Source organism: Ictidomys tridecemlineatus, chromosome 2, assembly GCF_052094955.1.
Source record: "Ictidomys tridecemlineatus isolate mIctTri1 chromosome 2, mIctTri1.hap1, whole genome shotgun sequence".
Taxonomy (NCBI): Eukaryota; Metazoa; Chordata; class Mammalia; order Rodentia; family Sciuridae; genus Ictidomys; species Ictidomys tridecemlineatus.
The window spans coordinates 225,823,386-225,839,860 of NC_135478.1; the positions used below are offsets into that span (position 1 = coordinate 225,823,386).

Consider the following 16,475-nt stretch of genomic DNA (forward strand, 5'->3'; position numbering starts at 1 on the left):
CCATCCTGGCCCTTTCTATTGTTTGTTAAGTTGTCCAGTGCTAGTCCAGGCTGGCCTAGAACTTTTGATCCTCCTGTCTCGACCTCCCAAGTAGCACATGAGAAGTTTCAGGAATATGACTTTAGTGGAGGGGAACCAGTTAGTGCATCCAAGAGGCAGGAAGACTGGCCTTATTGGGGTGGCAGCAGTGGGGATAGGAAGGAAGGGAGGGGCTGGGGAAGGAAGGAAGGAAGAGATATAAGACTATGTGCATCAAAAAAGAAACAGTAACAGGACCTAGTGATATGGGCCTTAGCCAGCCATGGACAAGCCCTGGAACTCAGGCCTGGGATGTCCAAGCTGCTCACTGGACTTGTTCCTGGCCAGAAACAGATACCAGGGCATACACCCCTGACCCGGCTCCATAGGAAGATGGCATTTACTATCTGCATGTGTCGTGCTAAAGGCTTTACATAAAGTATTTCATCTAAACTTCACCAGAACTCAATGAGTTGGCAAGATGGGGAAACTGAGGCATGAAAAATGTAAGGAGTCAGAATTTGAATGCAGGTCTGAGTGCACAGCTGCCTTTACTGAGCTGCTCCCTGAGAGGGCAATCCCTTATAAGACAAGTAACTATCAGTGAGACAAGTAGTCAAAGGAGTCGTCTGCAGGTCCCCAGAGCAGCAGCCAAGCCATGAGTTGGAGAACAAGGCACTGTGAAGTGAGCACAGGCCTCACTCCATCCTCCCTCCTGCTCCTGGGGCTGCCCTGGCCCCTGCGGCTGGCCACCCCAAATGACAGGAGACTGCTGTGTATCCCACAGGCCCAGTGCACACCCATGTCACACCCTCTCCCCAGGAGTGGCTCCTCACTAGGGCCACTCCCTGGTGGCAGGAGATCCTCAGCCCTTCTACTCATCCCTCAGGCCTCCTGTGAGACCTTCTGTGTGGGGGAGGATGCCAAGGCAGCAGCCCAGGATATATTCAGCCCCAAGCGCAGCTGGAAGCGTCAGCGGTACCGGCTGAGTGCCCAGGCTGAGGGCCTGCAGCTGCTGCCAGGTTCGGCCTGCATGCTGGATGTTTGCTGTCCCCAGGGTGGGGGGCTGGGGGGCAGCACTCGCTCTCCCAGGGGCTCAGGCTCAGCCTCTCATTTGCTTCCTCCCACCTTCAGGCCTGATCCATGTGCACAGGCGGAAAATGTTCCAGGCCACAGTCCTCTCAGTGGAAAACCTGCAAAGCAGCAGATCCACGTGAGGAAGATGGTTCACCCTCCCCCGCCACTGCAGCCTCCTCCTCCCAAATTCCATCCCCACCCTGCCCTTCTCTGACCCTCTATAACTGCCAACTCCCCACCTGCAGCCGGGCCACCATCCTGGTGCGCCTTGACACTGGAGGCCAGGAGGGGCTGCAGTACCAGCCTGGGGACCATATAGGTGTGTGCCCACCCAACCGGCCTGGCCTCGTAGAGGCGCTATTGAGCCGCGTGGAGGACCCGCCACCACCCAGCGAGCCTGTGGCAGTGGAGCAGCTGGAGAAGGGCAGCCCTGGTAAGGGCTCCATCTGGGCAAGAAACTGAGAGCCTGCTCCACTCCCCTGGCCCAGTAGCCCCTTGAGGTCCGCCCTGCAGGGCTGCCATCTCCCTTCACTGCTTGGCACTAGCTTGAAGCTAGGTGTGCCATCCCTGCCAGGCTGGCCTTGTTGCTGCATGGTCCACACAAAGCATGGTTCTGGTCTCAGAACCTGCCCACCAACGTGTCCCCAAAAGACTTTCCCCTGCTCTGGACTCCTCCTAGAGCCTCCCCCAAGCTCCATAGCTAGTGTATCTTCTACCAAATCAGCGACTAGAGCTAAGATAAATCTTAACTGGGGTTAGGGGTATGGAAGCCCAGACAAATACAATGAGGGTGCCCAGACAGGCCCAGATAAGCCCACTCTACTGTTCAAGTGCAGATTTCCAAATAAAACACAGTGAGTTAATCCCCCCAAAGCTAACTTGAGCCCAGATAGTGCAGTGTGAGCTGGGCCCCTTCCTCAGAGCTCCCTGTGCACCAACCCTAGGTGGCCCTCCCCCGAGCTGGGTGAGGGACCCCCGGCTGCCCCCGTGCACGCTGCGCCAGGCTCTCACCTACTTCCTGGACATCACTTCTCCACCCAGCCCTCGCCTCCTTCGATTGCTCAGCACTCTAGCCGAAGAGTCCAGCGAACAGCAGGAACTGGAGGCCCTTAGCCAGGTGGGGGCCAGCCCACAGGGAGCAGGGATAGAAGCATGAGCCGGGGAGACCCAGTGTCAGGAAGTCCTCATGCAAGGTTCTGCCTGGACTTTCTTCTCCTGGCCAATCTGTCCTGGTGCTTTAAGACCCAGCTTCAGTCTGACTGATGCATCTTTGGATGCCCAAGATTGTAAAAAGATGTTGGTTGGCCTGAACTGAGGGAGGAACCCAAGGAGGTTCAGCAGGGAGGGCTCAAAAAGGGAGGTCACCAAGCAGGGCTATGGGGCACCCAGTCCACCACATGCCACTCTGCCAGGACCCCCGGCGCTATGAGGAGTGGAAGTGGTTCCGCTGTCCCACACTGCTGGAGGTCTTGGAGCAGTTCCCATCAGTGGCACTGCCTGCGCCCCTGCTCCTCACTCAGCTGCCCCTGCTCCAGCCTCGGTACTACTCCGTCAGCTCAGCACCCAGCACCCACCCAGGAGAGATCCACCTCACCGTAGCTGTGTTGGCATACAGGACCCAGGGTAAGGACAGGAGCAGGAACAGGTCCCTCAGTGGAACCAGAACTGGCCCCTTACTGGCCTCTCTTTCCCACCCACTAGATGGGCTGGGCCCCTTACATTATGGAGTCTGCTCCACATGGCTGAGCCAACTCAAGGCTGGAGACCTCGTGCCCTGCTTCATCAGAGGGTAAGTGAAACCTACAGGATGGGGAGGGGCATCAAGTAAAGAGAATGTCCAGTCAGGGATAGAGAAAGTGCCACATGATTGGCTGGGGACAGATGGGGAATCAGTGGGGGAGGTCACGGAGGGCCAGGTGGTAACTCTGGTGAGGAATGTGACTGCATAACAGACCAAGAACAGGGTATCGTCAGGCCACTTGAGAATGGTGGCTAAGTTTTGGACTTCACTAATTTGGACTCAGGGTCCTGCCTTAAAACTACGATTTCCAGAGACACAGCAGGCTTCCACAGGCCTCTGTCCTTGGGCACAATCTGTGTTGGAAGATATGGCACATGGGACTGTGGTCCCCAAGACCCCACTCAACCCAGAAAGGACTACCTAGGGTAAAGACCACCCTCAACCATAGTGCTGAGGAATGAAAGATCTCAGGAGCCCTTTCCTCCTGCTGCGTTCCTATCTGACCCTTTCCAAAAGCTAGGAGCCAAATCTCCTTGTGACTGAGTTCTCAGCACCCAGTAGGCCCAGGGAGCCAAACCCACCCAGGAATCCACTCAACTCAATATAAACCAAATTTCAACAGGATGGCTTTTAAACACTCAATGAGCTTCCCTATAATCAAAGGTCTGTTTGTCCTTCCACATATTTTCCAAAACCCCTAAGTTGAGTCATTTAAGTACCCTCTAGTCCAAACTAAACTAAATTTCCTCTAACCCAATCCCTTAGAAGCTACAGCCCCAGGGAGTTTCTGCCTGTGGGCAGAGTTTTTTAAATAAACACATCCCACTAAACTGATCCAGAGTCTACTCCAGGGACTCTACAGGTATAACTCCTTTACCATTGGACCCTGGGTTCTTCTGTCTGCACCACCCGCCTGAGGTTGGTAAGACCTGGGGCCCGGGGAGGAAGGGGGCCTGATGGAGTCTCTCTGGCCAGGGCTCCCTCTTTCCGGCTACCACCTGATCCCAGTCTGCCCTGCATCCTGGTGGGCCCAGGCACTGGCATTGCCCCCTTCAGGGGATTCTGGCAGGAGCGGCTTCATGACATTGAGAGCAAAGGTGAGGCTGGGGCTGCAGGGACTGACTGGAAGGCAGGAGGAGTCACACATTCTAGGGACAAAGGGGTGGGACTGGAAGGCAGGAAGCAGGTAGGAAAGAGTGCAAGAAACTGGGGCCAAAGGTGAAGGGAAATTTATTAGAACAAGGCTGGGGTTGGGAGGTGCCTGGCGGTGAGGGCTGGGCCTTGTTTGTCCCGCTCCCTGGTACATACTAGGTGCAGAATTGAATTAAGAAGGAAGGCAAGCTGGGTGTGGTGGCGCATGCCTGTAATCCCAGAGGCTCAAGAGGCTGGGGCAGGAGGATCACAAGTTCAAAGGCAGCCTTAGCAACAGCTAGGTGCTAAACAACTCAGTGAGACCCTGTCTCTTAAAAAAAAAAAAGGGGGGGGCTGAGGATGTGGCTCAGTGGTTGAGTGCCCCAGTACCAAAAAAAAAAAAGAAGAAGAAGAAGAAAGAAGGGATGGGCTGAGACCCGAAAGGCAAAAGAATGTCCCAGGTAGATTCTGGGCTGTGCCAGAGCTCACCTAGGTGTGGCTCACCTAAGGAAGTGACAGAGTGTTTAGGTTGGGCATGGGGTGTCAATCAAAAGGGGGCTGTGACTCAGAAGAAGGTTGAAGGAGTGGGAGAATGTGGGAACCTGCAATGTCACAACGCAAAGGGCAAGGAGTTTCCAGTCAGAAGACCCAGTTCTAGCCTGGCTCCACCACTGGCCAGCCACCTGAGATCGGTTTCCTTATCGGTAAAGAGACTTCAAGTCTCTATGAAAGCGTCACGTATTGCCCTAGAGGTCAAACAGCCAGGAAAGTAGTTGCTTTCGACATAAATGCTGGGCTGTCAGTCTGGGCGAAGGTGGCCAACGAATGGGGCGGTGTCGCTAGGGCTGCACCCAAATAGGGCCCCTCCCAAGCCGTGTTGCTCCTAGGACTTCAGCCCGCCCCCATGACTCTGGTATTCGGCTGCCGATGCTCCCAACTCGACCATCTCTACCGCGACGAGGTGCAAGACGCCCAGCAGCGCGGGGTGTTTGGCCGCGTCCTCACCGCCTTCTCCCGGGAACCCGACAGCCCCAAGGTGCGCGACCCCGAGGGCGCGGGGGCTGCCTGAAGCCTGGAAGAGGGAAGGGTAGTGAGTGCGCTCGGGTAGGCACGCGGGCCCAGGCCCCGCCCCCTCAACCACTCGGCCCCACCTCCGCCCCAGACCCCGCCCCGGGAGCGGAGGCCCTACCCCGCCCGCCACAGTCACGTTCCGCCCCTCACCCGCATCCCCCAGACCTACGTGCAGGACGTCCTGAGGACTGAGCTGGCTGCTGAGGTGCACCGCGTGCTGTGCCTCGAGAGGGGCCATATGTTTGTTTGCGGCGATGTCACCATGGCAACCAGCGTCCTGCAAACTGTGCAGCGAATCCTAGCGACAGAGGGCGACATGGAGCTGGACGAGGCGGGTGACGTTATCGGCGTGCTGCGGGTGCGAAGGGCCGAGGCCCGGGGCCAGGGCGGGGGCAGTGCTTGACCGGGTGAAGGGGCGGGGCCCGGGACAGGTCCCAAGCAAACCTCTAGGTTCTCGAACCCTGTTCTGATAACCTGAGCTCTTTTCCCGCAGGATCAGCAACGCTACCACGAGGACATTTTCGGGCTCACTCTTCGCACTCAAGAGGTGACAAGCCGCATACGCACCCAGAGCTTTTCCCTGCAGGAGCGACAGCTGCGGGGCGCAGTGCCCTGGGCCTTTGACCCACCAGGCTCAGACACCCTCTACCCTTGATGGCCCTCTGGTTTTCCACTCCAGTGCCCAAAGAGAGAGGCTATCACACTACTGTCGGTTAACCAGGGCCAGCCACTTCCCCACACCTCTTAAAGGTGCCTTCTAGCACCTGCTGCAAGGCTGCAGAAATCCAGCCTTATTCCTCTGGGAATAAGAAAAATTCTTCCTCTCTCTCCAGACTGGCTTCTGGCAGGAATCTGCCTAACTCTAGAAGGCCCCTGCCAGCAATGGTATTGGGGGGGGGGGTGTGCTTACTGCTTCCCTGCCTTGGTGTGCTTTAGGTGAACTGTAGATTCCCCCTCAGGAAGGAGTGTCACCTTTAAAGTCTAAATCATTCAAATATTTATTATTGAAGAGTATCATGAGACTGATGTTATGAGATCATCATGCCAGATGTTATGAGATGCCTAACCCAATCCCTATGGATTACAATTATAAAAAGACAAGATTTGTTTTAACTTGTTTAGCTGTGGGGGTGGTAATTCTTTGCCAGCCAGTCCTACACACTGCAGGTGACCTAGCACTCTAAAACCATGGTTTCCAGCCAATCACAGGCAATTCTCCTGTGTTGTTCTGTTGCTCTTTATTGAGAAAGCAGATGCAGCCCTCAGCTGCCAGAAGTGGGGCATGCCAGAGACTACTGTCAAACAGCTATGAGCAATTTTTACTGCTTACTTCACACAGGATAAGAAGCCACACCTACTTCCTCAATGCTGAAGTCCAAAAGATGAGGCCTCCCTAGTTTTTCCACACACAAGGCCCCATTTTCCCCAAGTCTTATGGGAACCTAAAGGGGAGGCTCCTTTCCCCCAGAGGGAAGAACCCCCTGCCTTGCAGACCACGTTCCTCACTGTCTTCCTAACACTTAGCCTGATCTCCATCTGGGCCCCTGAACTCCATCTTGTTATCAGAGAATTTCTTCCCAGGTAACTGCTCTAAGACAGCCAGTTGGGGCACTGTCCTTTAGCCCCTTTATGTGGGGACTATTCCTTAGACTGGTTTCCCCATACCACAGGCATCGCCTCCTTTCCTACTCTTCCTGTTCTCTGGGGCCAGTTCCTTATTGACCCCCAGGTTCTGCCCAACTAAAGCATCCTGGACTGTCATCTATAGGGCTCTGTGTGTCCTTCCATGACACCCATCCACAATCTCCTGTAGCTGGAGAAGCCAGGAACCTGGGGGTGGAGAAGACTCTTGATAGAAATCGAAGGATCTAGGTCCTAGAGATGACCATCCCCTTTACTCCAAATCCCACCAGTGTTCCCGTCCCTCTACAACTGCTCCAAACCAATTTCCTCCTCCTTCCTTCCTTCCTTCCCCTCCAAAGCAGACAATACTGACCTGAAGAGTCTGTTCAGTCAGTGCTGGGGACCTGGCCAGGCTCCTTCAGGGTGTCTGTGGTCTCTTGAAACCCTCTATGGAACAAATTCCGGACCCTCTGGGTTCCCCACTGCTGTCTGGGACTGGAGGCAGGACTGGAGCCTGGTGACAAAAGCCGTCAGCTGGGCAGTGCCATGATGTTCAACATCTAGTAACATCTGCCCCTGCATCCCAGCCTCCTCACCATCACTGGACCAGGATGGCTTCTCCTCATCGGGCGAGGCTGGCTGTGAGGGACTAGACCAGGGCCTGGATGGGGAGGAGGCTGAAGCCTCGCCCCACAGTTCCTGCTGCTGCTGCTGATGAAGCTAGATGGATGAAGAAGAATGAGGGGTTCCCTCCTGCCCAAGGGCAAGGCCAAGCCCCTGGGCTAGGTACAGAGGGATAGCAGCTCTTAAGTACTTTCTCAGACTCTAGGCACCCTTCCCTCTACTCTATCGCATTAATCTCCTTTCTCCCCATATTTCTCTTCCTGATACCCTTGTACTCACCTGGTGTAGGTAGATGGCATGGAGACTCATCTCAGCAGAAGCAAGCTCTGGGAGCTGGGCCACCTTCTGGCTCCCAGTGCCTCCTGGGGACACACAGCTGGAACACAGTATGCAGAGGTCAAGAGACATGTTCTTTTCCCCCAGAGGGAGGGTCGTCAGACTATAGATCCTCTTTCAAATCCCTTTGCACCCAGCTCCCTCCTTCTGCAGAATCAGCCCCAAAGAAGATTCCCCTGCGTCTCGGGTCTCCACTCTTCACCTGGGGTCCTGAGCAATGCGGGAAATGGAGGCAAGAAGGCTGGCTGTGGCGGCAGCTGGGCAGGGGGCTGTGGGGCTCAAGTCCCTTGGAGGTAGAAGCGGATTCCCCAGGAGGTTGGCCAGGAAGGCCTCTGGCTGAACAAGAGAAGAGGAAACCAAAAGGGTCAGAAGAGAGGACAGGAAGGAAGGGGGGAAAGGAAATCTGAAGAATGAAGAAGAGCAGGCTGGTTGGGCCAGCCACCAGGTTAACACAAAAGTGAAACGGGAAAAGGGGAAGGCTGGGACCAGGGGTGGGAAGGGCAGAAGGGTAGGACAGGTCTGGACTCACCAAAGGTGAGGTGCAGTTGCTGAGCACCCCTGGAGTTGGGGGGCTTCGAGTGGAGGTAGCACTCCAGGCAGCTGCATCTTGTTGTACCCGGCCCCGAAGGTGCCCAAGGAACTTAGAGCTGTTCCCTGGTGGACGCCATTGTGGGTGTGCCAGCGAGAAGCGCATCAAGGAGAGCTCAGTCTTTCCATCCTCTGCACGCTGAGACAGGGAGGCTTCTGTCTGTCCCTCCGAGAGCCACTGTGAGCAATAACAGTCCTTCAAGATGCTAGACACTGAGCCTCTGGGGAGTAGGTGGGACAGTAAATACTGCTCCATGTTCCAAGTGAAGGAAACAGAGCTGAGACAATGACTTCAGGATCATCCAGAAAAGCAGAGGAGCAGGACCTAGGTCTAGACCCAGCTCCCAAATACAGACAGTCCCAGTGCTGTAGATCCAGGCCCCAGGGAAAAGGGATGGCTGTCCTCTCTAAACTTAACCACTGGCCATCCCCCCTCTCCCAGCCTCTGTGAGGCCCTTTGCTCCCATTTACTGCCAGCAACTCTGTAAAGGGTCTACCGATGTCATCTCATTGTCATCCTTACACATCTACACTCTGCTTACTCTCCTTGCCTTCACCTGGTAACGACACGAAGCCACCAGGAAGTGAAGAGATTGCTCAAGGTCACAGGTAGCAAGCAATGGAGCTAGGTTGAAACCCAGGTCTGCTTTGGGTGAGACAAGCAAACTCCTACCCTGCATAACCCCACAGGACAGAAAAGGGCTCTCACCTGAGGGTGGCCATGGCGCTTCACATCCATAAGGGCAAATGAACAGATGTCCCCAACCCCAGCTACATCCACAGTGAAGTGATGAAAAAAGTCAATAATCTCCAATGCACGAGGGCGAAACCAGAAAAGCAGAAACAGCGGGGTGAGGAGTGGGGACAGGAGCTCCTCCAGGAGAGAGACCTGGGGAAGCAGGAGTTGCTGAGGGACCCCCCGGTGATCAGGGTTAGGGAGCCCCCAGGGACACTCCCCAGGGCAAGAAGCCTCCAACCTAGGCATTCGGTAGGCTGGAGGTCCCTGTGTGGCCCATTGCCTCTTCCACCCAGACCACCCAGTGCCGCGTCACCTCCGCAGCCGCCTGTGATCCCGACCCTCACCGCTCGGTATTGCAGTAGCTGCGCCATCTGCCCGTAGGCACTGGCCCTGCCGCCAGCGCTGGGATCCTCTGGGAGGTAGTGCATGTGCGCCAGGGCGGCCTGCAGCTGGAGCTGCGGGGGACGCCCCTGGCACTGCTCTTCCGGAATGAAAGACCTGGAGGGCGGGGTTTGGGGTGGGGAAGGGATCTGGGGTTAGGAGAACAATGGTGGGACATAGAGATGGGGTGGGCGCTAGAGGTGGGAGAGGTTAGGGTTCGCCAGCGGAAGGGGTCTCATTCAGCCCCTGGTCAAAAAAGGATACACCACCACCACCACCACCCCGGGTATGTGCCGTCCCACCTGGCCACGGTGGCTGTCACCCCGAGCGCAGTCATGGTGGTGAGTACGTGTTCTACTGCGAGCACGTCCTCATCATAAATGGTGAGCACCAGCAGCGCTGCGAAGAGCGCGCCAGAGAAAAAGACGAGCTGGCGAGCCAAGAGCGCGCGCAGGGGCGCAGGGGGCTCCGCGGCGCGCAGGAAGGCCATTGCTGGCCTGTACGCGCGGGCCAGGCGCGCGTGCAATTCATGTGGCAGCTCGTTGAAGTGGCGCAGCTGCAGGCGCGCCAGGCGGGACCAGCGGCGCGCCCCGAACGCGCCGGGCTCGCGTCGTAGCAGCTCCACGTGACTGTAGAAGGCGTGTAGCACCTGCCAGGCCAGCACGAGAGGGCTCAGCGCCAGGTTCACGGCAGCCAGCAGCAGCACTGTGCGCCCCAAGCGCGAGGCCAGGGCGCCCCGCTGGTCGCTGCGCTTGTAGGCATCAGGCAGCTCCCAGCCACCACGGAAGAGCGAAAAGGGACCACGGAAGAGAAGCAGGTCGATGTTGAAGGCCAGGCCGCGGCTGAGGAAAGCCGCACTGCCTCCCCAGGGTAGCGGGCAGCGGGCGGGCAGCAGGCCCTTGTTGGCCAACGCCACCTGGTAGTTGGTATAACGCAGGATGCGATGGTGGACGTCCAATTCCGTCAGCGGCCGAGGCTGCACGCAGAGCCCCCCGCTCCTCTGCAGCTCCAGAAGGCGGGACTGCACTTCCGCCCAGGGCACGGAGCTGAGCTCCTCCTAAGGAGAAGGGCCTGGTGAGCACTAGCCGTTCTAATTCTACTCCACAGTGATGCCCAAGCTCAGTGCACCCTCACGGGCTGCCTACAAACGGCCACAAACTCACCAGTACCAAAGCTAAGCCACTTATCCTCCATCCCCACCTTTGGATTTCTGCCTAACCCTGTGCTAACAGGGCCACTTCCTACTTAGTTCTGTCCTATTCTGAATTGCTCTGCTTCTCATCATCCCTGCCACTCATGTGGCCATTAGTCACTGCTTCCTGGTGACACCATTTAATTCCAGGTGTGGAAGCTGCCTTCTTGGCTCCTTAAGGGCAGGTTTTTCTGAGCCTCCCCTCAGAAAAGTATTAGGGGAACCTCTCCTTCCCATGTCCAGTATGCTTATCATGTTTGGGCCCCTATCCTCACTAACCTACTGCCTGGGCAGGCTTTGAGACACTCAGCCACACTCACTCTTAGCCATTTGTGCTGTCACCAAATTAGTCTTCCCATGACTCTGGCTTTGACCATGCCCTAGGGCAACTGTGCTGTCAGACCTCATCTGGAGGTCTGTAGACCTCACATTAACCCAGTTTCACCCAGCTTCCCCAGACCAGCTTAGTCAAATCTTTATGAGCCAGCCTTTCCAGCTCATCCCAGTATCTCCCCTTCCCTGGAAGGAATGGGAGAGAAGGAAAAAGAAGGGGGATTGTCAGCAGCCTCCAAGAGGATCAGAGCTCCTACTCTCCTGTCTATTCTGCTGACCTCTTGACTTTCCCCTACTCTGCACCTGAAGCCTCCCTACTCCCAAGCCTTCTAGAACGCCTCCCCTTGCAGTGCAAGAGGGCTGTGCCTACGCCAAAGGCTCTGGAATCTTGAAAGGGAACAAGGGAAGTGGGCCACAGACTGTATCTTGAACAAAGAACTCAGATTTGGAGGTAGGAGTGGGAGCAAGGAAGGACAAAACCTGACCAGGAGATGGTGACAAAGCCAACAAAGTGGCTTATTACAGTGGTGGTGATAATCACCCAATAGGCCCTTGGAGGCTCCGTTTCAAGCCAGCAGGTTGATTTCCTCATTGCCTGGAGATGCCTATTGCTTTCCCAAATCCTGAACTGGGGGTTGGAATGTCCTCCCCTCTTCCTGTCCTGACCTTTCAAGCCCAGCTCAAATTCCTCTTGCTCTAGAAAGCCAGGTGACAACCCTTCCTCTAAACACCCATTGTTTTTACCACAAGCATGTGACTATAAGTCATCTTATGTGACCCATCTAAACAAAGGAAGTTCCATGAGAGCAAGGACCATGTCTCCTAAGTGGAGGTGCTCACCACCTACATTACTCTTAGTCCAGGGCAGGTGTCACAAGGCCTTGCCCTTTCTGCTGTCTCCCCAGGTGGTGCTTCGATCCACATGGCCCTTGCTCTTTCTCCTGTGCAACCCCTAACTCCTGCCTCTCTCTTCTGCCCACACTCTCAAGGCAGACATGCTTGTGTAGCTTACCTGGGGGATGTGCATAGCCTCCCTGTAAAACACCTGGATGTCCCAGTAGCTGAAGAGGTTGCAAACTGAGCGAAGCAACTGGAACAGCCAGAAGCCAGCAGCCAGGACCAGGAGGAAGACCAGCAGGGGGCTGGCATGAATCCTGTATGGGGTTGGACAGGTAGTGGTGGAGAAACACGGGAAGCCCAGAGAGGAGACCGTCATCTGGAGCAGTGGCAAGACCAGCAGGTCTCAAAGTGGGGTCCAGGGAGGCGGATCCCCAAAGGGGCCCTTACAAGTGTCTGCAAAATCAACACTTCTTTGCAAATCACACCAATGCTTTCTGCTCTTTGAATTCTCATTCTCCCGCAAGTGTGCAATGGAGTTTTCCAGAAACCACAAGAAATTTCACATCACACTGACAGCCTGGGGAGTGTGTGCTTGCACATTCCTAGGTTTTAAAGCTGCCCTGAGGCTGAGGGTGTAGTCAGTGGTAGAGTGTTTGCCTAGCATGCCTGAACCCCTGGGTTCCAGCCCCAGAACTACAAAAATAAAGTTAAAGTCCTCTGCTTAAACTTCTAATAAGGTAAACATACATAAATATGAATCTCTTAATCGACATCTACTTGAGCTTCTCCATCAACTTGAAGTGTGTTTTAAAATACACTTTAGTCCTGAGACCAAAAATTTTGGGAACTGCTCATCTAAACCATCCTGTCATCTTGACCTAGCCACAGTGTTCACCAACTGTCACTTACCTCTCTGCACACTGGGCTGAGGATAGGATGGCATCTGACAAGCTCACTTTGCTGTGGAATGGCCCAGGCCTTGTGCGGTTATTTGGATGGTTGGCAAAGAGAACATTGTAATCCACACATCGAAGAAGGAAGGTTGTGAAGCCGACAATGAAAATGAACTGTCTGTGGAAGGTGCGGGGGTGGGACTGTGATGAGCCTGAGGGCAGGTGGGCTTCTGCCCCGCCCACCACCAGGTGGGCCACACACACACACACACAGCAGAGCCAGGGCCTGCTGGGGGCAAGCCTGGGCTGGGCTGGGAGCAACAGGCATTATGGAGGAAGCAGAAGATAATGCTTGGGGCCAGGGTCAGCTTCTCACCCCAGCTGGAAGACATCCTCCAGCAGGATGCAGGCAAAGCCACTTCGCTGGTGGTAGCTGTAGATGTGGCAGTGGTGTTAAAGACACCTGAGGCACAATGCAATGGGCTCTTCTTGAGGACCCTCCCCTCCCACAACCCTTCCCCACCCAAGAGACCCACTCCCTCCGTGCTTCCTCTGAAGACCAATACAAAGGATATCTTGGTGAAGAAGCTGTCCAGGTTCTGAATGTGGTGCCAGGAGCCTAGGCAGGAAGCACAGCGCATCAGGACTGAGCGCTGACCCCTGAGCAATCAGCTCTCCACACCCTCAACTCATGCCAGAGGCCCACAGGGCTGAGCCATGAAGTTCCTAGTCCCCCCACCTATTCCCTGCCACACACTCACCCCGGAGCCCTTCAGGCACATGAAGTAGGGGCTGCTGGTCCTCCCCTTGGAGGGGTGAGTCTTGGGACCCCTCAGGGTCACAGTCCTCCAGCCGCTCATAATCCTGCTCAGGGATCAGAGGGCCTATCCGCAGCCCAGGAGGGTCCTGGGGGCACCGGCGTGAGGGAGGGGGAGTGACAGAGGCCAGGGGTGGGGTGGAGTGGGATCCCCAGGAGGAGGAAGCAAATGCCGGTGTCGATGCAGGTCTTGCCTGTGTTGGGGGGGTAGCTGGGATGGGGAGGGCACTGTGGCCAGGCTGAGAGGCCTCTGTCCCCTGCAGCACTGGGCAGGAGGACCCCAGGGCAGGAGGCAATGGTGAGGAGAAGGAGCTTCTTGGACGAGGGGTAGGGGACAGAGAGAAGAAGGAGACCCTCCCTCCCCCAGGTCCTCGACGTGGAGGAGTAGGGGGCAGCAGGGGCACAGGGAGCAGGGGCACTGAGCCAGGCCCCAGCTCGCCCCAGTGCCCCAGCCGCCCCCTGCTCCCCCCCCAGCCCATTCGGCTCACCATCAGGCTGCGGCTTCTCTTCTCCTGAGGTTGGAGGGATGGGGCTGTGGCTCTTCCCACAGAGGTCTGTGGAAGTGAGCAGGGACTTCAACCAGGACAATGACAACAACAGTACCAGGTGACTCAGGATGGGCAGGCCTTGGGCGTCCCAGCTCTCAGTCACCTGTGTGATCACTCACACCCCTTGCAGGGCAACCTGGGGCCAATCCTCTCAGGGCCCAGCCCCCATACCTGGGAGAGGTGCCAACTTGGAAGGCAGGGGCTGGGCATGCACTGGGACAAGAAGACAGTCTCCATCTTCAGACCTTGAAGGGGCTAGAGGTAAAGAAAAGAGAGCCACCAAAACAACAAAGCAATAAAGTGGAATCTCATTAAATGATTGTAGGACTTTGAAGCCAAGATGTCAAATCTTCCTTTTTCCCCCTCAGTGCTGGGGATCAAACCCAGGCACTAACATGTGCTGCTAGGCAAGTGCTGTACCACTAAGCTATCTCCCCAGGCCAAATCTTCCATTTCTTAAAATCATATCTCCTCCCTCTCCGCCCACCTACAGTTATCAATAGGAAAATGCTTTAAGAAAAAAAAAAGAAAATGGTTTTATTTGCCTGAGGGTACTAAATAAAGGAAGAGGGGAAACAGCCTGAGTTTGCAGCCAGATGGGGGAAAAGCAAGAAGACGAAGGAAGTGAAGGAAGGGATGGAACGGCAGCTATCTTGGATTTGAAAAGTAGTGTGGGGAGCTTGGAAGTACCATTATGTTTATTCCCTATCCTCTTGAACCTAATGCCCTCTGATTCAAGTACTGATCCAGTTTCTGGGGCCTGAGCAATTTAAGGGCTAAATTGGCTTCAGAAGGCAGCTGGAAGGATAATTTGGGGACCCAGGAAAGAGCTGCCTGAGTGGGGTTCTTGTGGTAACCTCAGCAAGGAAGAGGAGGCCCAGGCAGCTTGTCTGGTGGCTTGCCCAACGCCATTCCTGAGGCCCTGAATCACCAGGTGTCCTACTGAAGCCCATGCCTAGGATGCTGACTCAGCCAGCAGATGCCAGGCCCCCAGGGTCAGGCGCAAGGCCTGAGATAGGGACCAGTAACCATGACATGGAGAGGAACACAGTGGTTCCTAGATTATTTACTGGAGGAGTGTGGAGGTAATCATGGATCTGCCCACAAAGTGAGCCCAGGAGTACCTGTTTTTCTGTGTCTCCTTCTTGGGAGGGGCATTGTTATAGGACTTGGCATAGCTTTATGGCTGAGCAGGAGGCAAAGCTATGAAAACAAGACCTAACTCCTCTATAGGTGACAAAGTGGAATCCCACATTGTAGAGGGCTAGGAAATTCTCAAAATCTTTCTGTGACACCAGTCAAGATGGGTTATGTGGGGTTTTGGTCTAGTCTGTCCCTCACCTTACTAACATCACTCACTCAGTACCACAGATATTCCATCCTACTTACATCAGGGCCCCTCCCCATACCCCCTGAACTTGTCAGCCCAAGCTCAAACTAATCCGACTGGGTTCTACTCTAAATTCACCCATTGATCTTCCTACCACCATCCTCAATTCAAGTCAGTTGCAGGGTGTGGTGGTGCATGCTTGGAATCCCAGCAACTCAGGAGGCTGAGGCAGGAGGAACACAAATTCCAGGCCAGCCTCAGCAATGTAGTGAGAACTTGTCTCAAAATTTTAAAAATAGAGAAAAAAAGAAGGGCTGGGGGTGTAATTCAGTTAAATTCCAGACCACACACAAATAAATAAAGGGGGTGGTAGAGGGCCCCTGGGTTCAATCTCCAATGGTGGGAGATATAAAGTCAATTTATTACAGAGGGCATTTTTTCCTGCCAGGTATTTGGAGGGGAAGGGAACAGAGTGAATGAGTCAGAGCCACTACCCACCAAGAAGTCACACCCCCGGTGGGAGGAGCAAATATGCAAACAAATAATTACAGCTCTGTTAAAACAGAGGTGCAGTGCTGTTCCCAGTGCGATTGGAGCCTCAGCAAGTCGCTCAGACCCGGCTGTTTGGGAGATGGGTCTGATGAACTTCAGGACCTCCATACTAGAAGTTCTCAATAATTGAGAAGGAGTGTCCCAGGGATTGCCACACGTGGGGAAACATTTGCATTTTATTTTTTTATTTTGAGATAGTCATCACAGCCGGCAGCTGGAAGAATCACTAAGTTGCCAAGGTTGTTCTCGAATTTGCGATCTTCCTGCCTCAGCCTCCTGAGTAACTGGGATTCCAGGCATGCGCCACCGCATCCGACTCTTGCCTTTCTTTTGTTTTTAACTTCCACGGTCGATTTTTGCTCATTCGCTCCCCGCCCCCAGTCCGCCCCACTCCAGAACCAGCGCTGTACACTCCCTAGAGACCCCAGGACTTCTGGACGGGAGACATCTGGAGATCGTCAGGAAAACCGTAGGAAAACCGCCCGAGGTCAGCTGAAACGTTACTCTGCACATCACCCAGGTGGGAGGACTGGCCTTGCTACCACACACCCAGCGGACCAGAGCCCAGGGCAAGAGGCAGAGCCCTTTCCCACTCGGTCCCGCCCACGGCTAGGAGGCGGGCTATTAGACGACCCTATCCA

At 55.2% G+C, this 16,475-nt stretch overlaps 2 protein-coding genes across 2 annotated transcripts in view; one reads left to right on the forward strand and one right to left on the reverse strand.

Annotated features, from left to right (window-relative positions):
- Positions 1-6,151, forward strand: part of Nos3 (nitric oxide synthase 3) — an 18,650-nt gene extending 12,499 nt beyond the window's left edge. Inside the window, exons 17-26 of the mRNA XM_005326660.5 lie at positions 908-1,040; positions 1,153-1,231; positions 1,341-1,528; positions 2,040-2,212; positions 2,508-2,718; positions 2,797-2,884; positions 3,812-3,933; positions 4,855-5,003; positions 5,202-5,396; positions 5,532-6,151. Coding sequence (XP_005326717.2) covers positions 908-1,040; positions 1,153-1,231; positions 1,341-1,528; positions 2,040-2,212; positions 2,508-2,718; positions 2,797-2,884; positions 3,812-3,933; positions 4,855-5,003; positions 5,202-5,396; positions 5,532-5,693 — 1,500 coding nt within the window. The 3' untranslated portion in view covers positions 5,694-6,151. The remainder of the gene's footprint in view (positions 1-907; positions 1,041-1,152; positions 1,232-1,340; positions 1,529-2,039; positions 2,213-2,507; positions 2,719-2,796; positions 2,885-3,811; positions 3,934-4,854; positions 5,004-5,201; positions 5,397-5,531) is intronic.
- Atg9b (autophagy related 9B) lies at positions 4,050-15,951 on the reverse strand. The gene is made up of 17 exons (XM_005326662.5): positions 15,781-15,951; positions 14,124-14,207; positions 13,349-13,958; positions 13,163-13,206; positions 12,964-13,028; positions 12,604-12,765; positions 11,867-12,008; positions 9,632-10,386; positions 9,293-9,446; positions 8,919-9,098; positions 8,151-8,387; positions 7,824-7,957; positions 7,565-7,661; positions 7,258-7,381; positions 7,035-7,175; positions 5,208-6,868; positions 4,050-5,039 (listed from the first exon to the last, which is right to left on the reverse strand). The coding sequence occupies exons 1-15, from the start codon at positions 15,940-15,942 to the stop codon at positions 7,048-7,050; spliced, it is 3,078 nt and encodes a 1,025-aa protein (XP_005326719.3). The 5' UTR covers positions 15,943-15,951; the 3' UTR covers positions 4,050-5,039; positions 5,208-6,868; positions 7,035-7,047.
- Between the last annotated feature and the right edge of the window lie 524 nt (positions 15,952-16,475).